At 40.6% G+C, this 6,760-nt stretch overlaps 3 protein-coding genes across 3 annotated transcripts; 2 read left to right on the plus strand and 1 right to left on the minus strand.

Annotated features, from left to right (window-relative positions):
* Positions 1–282: 282 nt before the first annotated feature.
* On the plus strand, positions 283–2,714 carry eif3f (eukaryotic translation initiation factor 3 subunit F). The gene is made up of 8 exons (XM_004078568.2): positions 283–435; positions 721–791; positions 1,381–1,460; positions 1,545–1,682; positions 1,765–1,856; positions 2,028–2,164; positions 2,277–2,390; positions 2,573–2,714. The coding sequence occupies exons 1-8, from the start codon at positions 324–326 to the stop codon at positions 2,651–2,653; spliced, it is 825 nt and encodes a 274-aa protein (XP_004078616.1). The 5' UTR covers positions 283–323; the 3' UTR covers positions 2,654–2,714.
* Positions 2,715–2,811: 97 nt separating this feature from the next.
* Positions 2,812–3,919, minus strand: LOC101160840 (MICOS complex subunit MIC26). The gene has a single exon (XM_004078569.3). The coding sequence runs from the start codon at positions 3,893–3,895 to the stop codon at positions 3,302–3,304; it is 594 nt and encodes a 197-aa protein (XP_004078617.1). The 5' UTR covers positions 3,896–3,919; the 3' UTR covers positions 2,812–3,301.
* A 343-nt stretch (positions 3,920–4,262) lies between these two features.
* Positions 4,263–6,608, plus strand: pih1d3 (PIH1 domain containing 3). Its single transcript, XM_004078570.4, has 6 exons — positions 4,263–4,543; positions 4,616–4,682; positions 5,487–5,586; positions 5,725–5,821; positions 6,163–6,248; positions 6,428–6,608. The coding sequence occupies exons 1-6, from the start codon at positions 4,445–4,447 to the stop codon at positions 6,555–6,557; spliced, it is 579 nt and encodes a 192-aa protein (XP_004078618.1). The 5' UTR covers positions 4,263–4,444; the 3' UTR covers positions 6,558–6,608.
* The last annotated feature ends 152 nt before the right edge of the window (positions 6,609–6,760 follow it).

Here is a 6,760-nt window from a genome sequence, read left to right on the forward strand (position 1 = left end):
AATGTAACCGCATACACCTGATTAACAGTGGACATAAAACATAAAATCAAACGCACTACATTCTTGATATAAAATAACATTAGTGTTGGTTTAAAAACCGATTTTGTTGTTTTTTATTATTAAAACACTTCTATTAAAAAACATTATTAGCAGCACTGTCAACAGCACAATCGCCCCCTGTGTATCTATATTTAGTCATATTAATAAAATATGTGTGAGTTTATTTTTAAATCTGTTCATTGGTTGCTGCCCATTCGGCCTCCAGCCTCTAGGTGGCAGTATATGTGTTCGCTCGAGCCGGTAAACGGTCCTCTTTTTTCAAGATGTCGGTGTACGGGCCAGTGGTGAAAATCCATCCCGTCGTTCTCGCATCTATCTGCGACTCGTATGAGCGAAGGAATGAGGGAGCCAGCCGTGTGATCGGAACCCTTTTGGGTAAGCATTAAATTCATGTTTACGTCTTGTCGCAGGAGGATGGATGTTTTCAGAGCGCTAGCGGTGGCTAGCATACGGCTAGCTTTAGCTTGCTAGCTAACGCACGCTGGCTTAGTTTAAACCAATGGTGAAGTCCAGCTGCTAGCTAGCCGACATGTTTTCAACATTACGATTTGTGTAAACAAAACAAACAAAAAAGAATTTTAGCGAGTGAATTGTCATGAATTATATACATAATACAAAGCATCTATATCAATAACGGTTTAACTTTTTTGTCGCTTTCAGGTACAGTTGACAAACACTCAATTGAGGTGACGAACTGCTTCTCTGTCCCCCACAATGAGTCAGAAGATGAGGTGAGTGTTAAACATTAGCGAAATTTAATTGTTTTGCACTTCAACTTAAGGTTAAAAATGTCTCAAACTTTATTTTCTCTTAAAATCTTGGAGAAAGCTTGTACCTATAGCATGATGAATCATATTGCATTTAAGATGACTTCTGTGTTTATTTGAATGATCGATACTTCTGTACTTCATAAATTTATGTAACATTTAACAGGATTTGTTTGTATTTGTTGCCCTTTTTAACACTTGCAGCTTGTTTTGCTGTGATGGCGTACAATAATTCTGCTGCTCAGAAATGATCAGTAAACTAGTTTGTCTGTCTTCAACACCTGAACTAACAAACTGAAAACTATACAAATGTGTCTATCCTCCTGACTACCAGCAATACAAATGTGTTCGGCTGATCCTTTTGCATTCACCTGATGCTGTGTCATCAACGTTATGCTTCATGAGGCGACTTTAAGAAGAATACGTTTCTAGTTTGAAACGGTGAAAAAGTTACTGCCACAATCCTATTTGTTTTCTCAACACACCTCAAATACAATGTGCACGTTCCTCCTTTTTTGAAGGAGTGATCTTCTGTCTGTCCTATTGACAACAGGTCGCTGTTGACATGGAATTTGCAAAAAACATGTATGAGCTTCACAAGAGGGTGTCGCCCACAGAGGTCATCATCGGATGGTGCGTTAGCCGTTTGTATCCGGATACCTATACTCAACAGCTAAAGTTTTCAGATACATTTAAAAGGTGACCTTTTTCCACCAGGTATGCCACAGGCTTTGACATCACTGAACATTCTGTGCTCATCCATGAGTATTACAGCCGTGAAGCCTCCAACCCCATTCACCTGACTGTGGACACGGCATTGCAGAGTGGCAAAATGAACATCCGGGCCTATCTCAGGTAAGCGGATCTGTGCTGCCAACTTGTGTCGTCGTGTTGAGGTTGAGAGGAATCTAAATGTGTTTGTGTATGTCTTACACAGCGCACAGATGGGTGTGCCAGGAAAGACCGTCGGCGTCATGTTTACCCCACTCACCGTCAAATATATCTATTATGACACTGAGAGAATAGGCGGTAAGCAGAAGATACTCTGGTGGTAAAAAGTCTTACTTTTGAGTTATTGGGTTAAAAAATGTTTGTCCCCGTTTCAAATGCACTTCAGAAATGTATGTTTGCGTTTGTAAGATTTGTTCAAAAGCAAATGTACATTTCTATAGCTGGACTTGAATATTTGTTTGTTTTTAGTGGACCTTCTTCAAAGGACACGGGATGCTCCGAGTCGCTCCAAGGGTCTGACCTCTGACCTGTCCCAGGTGGGTGGAGCTGCAGCCAGGGTACAGGACATGCTGACTACGGTGCTGGCATACATTGACGATGTGTTGGTGAGTATTAAGGCTGTCACAAAAAAAATAAAACAAGAAGACATCCTGTGTTGGCACATATGACAAAGTGAAGTGGGTGATCTCTGGTGAAAACCTGTTGGATCTGTTCCAGTCTGGGAAAGTGGCAGCAGATAACAGCGTTGGCCGGTTCCTCACAGACCTGGTGAACAAGGTGCCGACCATCCCACCTGAGGACTTTGAGAACATGCTCAATTCTAACATCAATGTAAGTGCTTCCCCTGATACTGTAATTACAATTTGCATGAGGTTTTTTTTTACCCTTTTGTACTTCTTGACATTGTGAAGATTAAAAGATACTAGCATCTGTACGACTGTGGAACTGGAATTGTTTCTGTGAAATTCAGTTGTGTGTATTTTCTACATGGACGTGCTTGTGGTTTGCTGCAGGACCTGTTGATGGTGACGTACCTGTCCAACCTCACCCAGGCACAGATTGCCCTGCACGAGAAGCTGGTGCTGCTCTCCTGAAATGAACTATTTAAACTTTCTTATTGTTTGGCTGAAGCAAATAAAATGTTAAACAGTCGCATCATGATGTTTTCTTTGGGGTGGGGTGGATCTTACATATAAGAACATCTCAAATTTAAGTTTACCACTAATTAAGAAAACATGTTGAGTATTTGTGACAGTGGTATTGCGTGTTTATTCAGCTTACATTTACTCTTTGAGGTTTCAAAGTGACAATAGTGTTTAAACTCTTTATTTCAGATTATAAAGAGGATTTGGTCAAATGCACAGAACTCTTAAAGTGGAGGAATAATTATGAAAAAACTTTAAATATATTTACTTTGTATTTCCTCAGTAACTTCATTTAGTACTTTTTGTCCTATTCAAGTAACAGTAGACAGCACGTGAGACTCCGTTAAAGTGTTTCAAGTTCTTTTATCCAAAGCAAAATATTGATCTTTATCATTAAATATACATTCAAATCCGTAGCAGAGGTCAATTATTAAAGGCAAAGTCTGGCCTGAGTAAAGCATGAGGAATAGTGCAGACATCAGAGTGGAACCTGTCCAGGTCCATCATCTACAGTACTAGAAAAGCTGCTGCCGCGTGATCCGTTATTGCTGCGCGGGGACGTCCGTCCGTCCGTCCGTCCATCCATCCATCCATCCGTCATGGTTTCGTCTCTGCCTTGCTGCCTTTTCCGTCTTTGCTCTGCGGGCTGAGGAGCTTCTCCGCCGCAGCGAAGCCCCGAACCGCGTATCCGTACACCGAATCCCCGGTTGACTTTGCGATGGTCACCGCCTCCTCCGGGTAGTACAAGGAGGCGCTCACGGTCATCAGACCAGCGGGGTAGATTAACTTCTTAACCCTGGAGCCTCTTGCGAGGAACAATCCGAGGAGCCCCGTGAAGCCGATGATCCCCGCTTGCGCGTAGAAATCCTTGGGATGGTTCTGCAGGTAGACGTAGGAGTCATTTCCGGACTGCACGAGACTCTCCACTTTGGGTTTCAGTTTACCGACGGTGGCCTGACACCATCCCGTGTAGGGCTCAACTAACTTCCTGAGGGTGGCGACGTGCTCCTCAAGCTGCCCCGCCGCTGGCTCCACATAGTGAGGCTTTTGAGGAGCGGTGTACAGGGACAGGTCATCCAGCTTTAACCGGGCCTCGGGCTCTTTCTCCCCACCATCTGCGGCATCAGCAGCCCAAACGAGCGGCAGCAAGCGCGTGGATCCCGGCATGGCACTACCTGTCACCTTGAACATGATCCCTGAGGGCCATACATCAGCTACGGTGTCCGAGAAGGGACACAAATCATGACGCCGCCTCCCAGATATTTGCGTTCGTTTTGCTTTGACAGTAAACTTGTATTGTAAAATTGTATTTGTTCATTTAAATGAATATAAAAATAACGTGATTGAAGTTGTTTTTTTTTATGAACACGACTTTATATTCCATTAAAAAAATCTGATTGTTGGATAAAAAATATTCTAGACTCTTCCTGCCTTAAGTTAAAAATGTTCTAAAAAAAGAAATAATGTTACAAAAATGTTCTTTAGTCAGTTCATCTTTGCTAAAGAAATAAATTTTTTCTTTTCTTTTTTTGTTGGTTTCCATGGCAGCCTGAAACCCATTTGTTTCCATGGTGACGAGCGTCAACGTTCCAAACGTGCAGTTAGCATAGCAGCTGCGAACTTTAGTGTCTGTCAGATATTACGGTCGTTGTGGCCTTTTTTTGGTGACTACATTCTACACCTAAACAAGGCTAGTGTTAGTTTTAACATCCATCTTTTGAATAACACGTTTTCTTTCCAATGGATTATGTGGGTTTATCATCCGAGGAGACCCTCAGGGCTCTGTCTGCCCTGTTATCCACCAAGCAAGAAGACGAAGAGGAGGAGGAAGAGGATCAAGTGAGATTTAAAAACACTTAAGCAGAAAGAGAGAATGAGGAAGTATGTCAATACTTTTTTTAACCTCACCAGAGAGTGACTCCATCTGCACAGCTGGGCCCTGGACAAATTGGTCTCCCTCCACAGAATTCTAAAGAAGGTAAAAGGGCAACATTCAAGTTCTGGGTCTCATTCATGTTTTAAAAATATACATATTTGTGCATTACAAAACAACGACAAAAAACACAAAAAATTGGGAAAATCCCTTTTTTTAAATTTGCAGATAATGCAGAGAAACCCTTTATGTGGCTTATACTGAACCTAGTGTAATGCAATAAAGCAACAAACACTAAGGATGTCACAATTACAAACCAAAACCGATCCGTGTGTTACACGGCTGAACTGCATCATTGGTCAAGTGAACCGTTTCATCTCTACTGCGTACCAATATGGTTACGTTGAAAGTGTCAAACGTATTGTGCTAAATTGATGAAGAATTTATTGTTCATTGTTGTATTGCATGTATTTATTGTTATATTACATTACACAAGGCTAAGCTAAAACCATCTGAAAAGTTTTTCTTTATTGTCATTTAGCAATTTAAAAAAAGGGTTTTTCAGAATTTCTTTTGTTGTTGTTGTTGGTCTGCAATACACAAATCATGCAAGCAAGCAAAATCGTGACGCAAAAATTGAAATTTAAACTGAATTGAAAGTGTATCACTGCATCCTTAATAAACAGTAAATCCCTCTTAAACGTAGCATAACAGCTGGTATGCTGCAGGGATGCAACATTTCACTTTTCCCATGATTAGGTTTTATGGCGTAACATACTGTTCAGTTTTTAATAAAGAATTGTGGCATCTCTATTGAATATTCTTTATTGTTTATCACAAACCTTCTCAAAATGTGTCATTCTGAGGCTAAATGTGAATGTTAATGTACGTGTGACGCTGCTGACACAGAGCCAAGTATAAAGAAGAGCAGCAAGGATATCTGGAGTGAGGAGGAGGTGGCTGAAGGCTCTCGATTCATGGACTTTGCTGACCCGCGGCCACAGCCTGAGTGAGACTCACTGCTAATAAAACATACTTTTGAGGCAGCTTGTTTCACTGGAAATTGCTTATTATTATTGAAAATTGTAAGCTTTATTCTCCAGATCATGTGCAAAGTGAGTGTTTTATATGCAATATCTGTGTACAGGTATGAAATGATCCTCAAGCAAAGTGTGGGAACAGAAGATGTGTTTTTTGGCCTCAGTGGGAAAGACCCCTCCTCCATGTGCTGTGAAGCCCTGCTGGTCCAGTATTCAGTTTTCTTTTATTGTCTTCAAATAGCGCAGAGTGTCATTTTTAGTGAATTCCAAAAAGGAACAAAGCATAATCTGAAAACCACTTTTTAAAAGTGTGACAACGGAGAAGACATTGAAGAAAATACGTCCAAATGAGTTTTTCAGAGCACTAATTTAGGAGGAAGACGTTTAGTAAAAGATGTTGCAGGTTCTGTGTTTTGTCAAAATTCTCCTTTGAAACTTTTGTAGTTTAAGTTTAATTCCTCTTTTGAGGCTAAAATTCCATTTGAGCTGCTAATGGACTGACATAAAACTTAAAAATATACATTACACACTTCTGCTGCTTTCAGGTCAAAATTCAGCTTCCAGATACCAGAGCTACAGATGTCGTCTTGGATGTAAAAGAGAAGTTCCTTGATCTGAGGACACCGAAATAGTAGGAAATGCTTGGAAATATTCTTTTATTTAACTCTTATGGATGAGACTTTGCAGATCAGGACAAACATTTCTTTTTATGATATGACATTACTTTCATCCCTACTTCCTAAAGAACTGTGATTTTAACAAACTGTGCTCTCCTTCTCTTTTTTTTCTTCTCTGTCTTCTTCACGTCAGCAAACTGGGCCTCCATCTTCCTCATCCCGTCCACGCTGAGGAGAGCAGGGCACAGTTCTTCAGTGAGAGGGAAGAACTGCAGGTGACTCTGCTGATGAAGCGCTCCATGGATTTTTTCAACATGCAATAATGAAGACAAATATGTGTAGCACAAATAAAAATGGTAACCCACAATAGGCAACTGGTTTCCATAAAACTCTATTTTTAAAAAGCACACAACCCAACTCTAACTAACTTTTTCTGGGCTATTATGGAAAATAAGAAAAACTCAGGCTACAAAAAAAAGTATTGCTCCAAAATGCAACCCAAAATATGAAGAATTATGTTAACTAA

This window comes from Oryzias latipes, chromosome 17, assembly GCF_002234675.1.
Source record: "Oryzias latipes chromosome 17, ASM223467v1".
In the NCBI taxonomy this organism is placed as follows: domain Eukaryota; kingdom Metazoa; phylum Chordata; class Actinopteri; order Beloniformes; family Adrianichthyidae; genus Oryzias; species Oryzias latipes.

What these genes read in the sequence shown, in the direction of transcription:
- eif3f (XM_004078568.2), top strand. Translation starts at nt 324, where the DNA reads ATGTCGGTGTACGGGCCAGTGGTGAAAATCCATCCCGTCGTTCTCGCA. An exon ending in TGTGATCGGAACCCTTTTGG is followed by an intron (nt 436 to 720) that starts GTAAGCATTAAA and finishes TGTCGCTTTCAG; the next exon opens with GTACAGTTGACAAACACTCA. An exon ending in CATACATTGACGATGTGTTG is followed by an intron (nt 2,165 to 2,276) that starts GTGAGTATTAAG and finishes GATCTGTTCCAG; the next exon opens with TCTGGGAAAGTGGCAGCAGA.
- LOC101160840 (XM_004078569.3), bottom strand. Translation starts at nt 3,895, where the DNA reads ATGTTCAAGGTGACAGGTAGTGCCATGCCGGGATCCACGCGCTTGCTG.
- pih1d3 (XM_004078570.4), top strand. Translation starts at nt 4,445, where the DNA reads ATGGATTATGTGGGTTTATCATCCGAGGAGACCCTCAGGGCTCTGTCT. An exon ending in TCCACAGAATTCTAAAGAAG is followed by an intron (nt 4,683 to 5,486) that starts GTAAAAGGGCAA and finishes CTGCTGACACAG; the next exon opens with AGCCAAGTATAAAGAAGAGC. An exon ending in TGTGCTGTGAAGCCCTGCTG is followed by an intron (nt 5,822 to 6,162) that starts GTCCAGTATTCA and finishes TGCTGCTTTCAG; the next exon opens with GTCAAAATTCAGCTTCCAGA.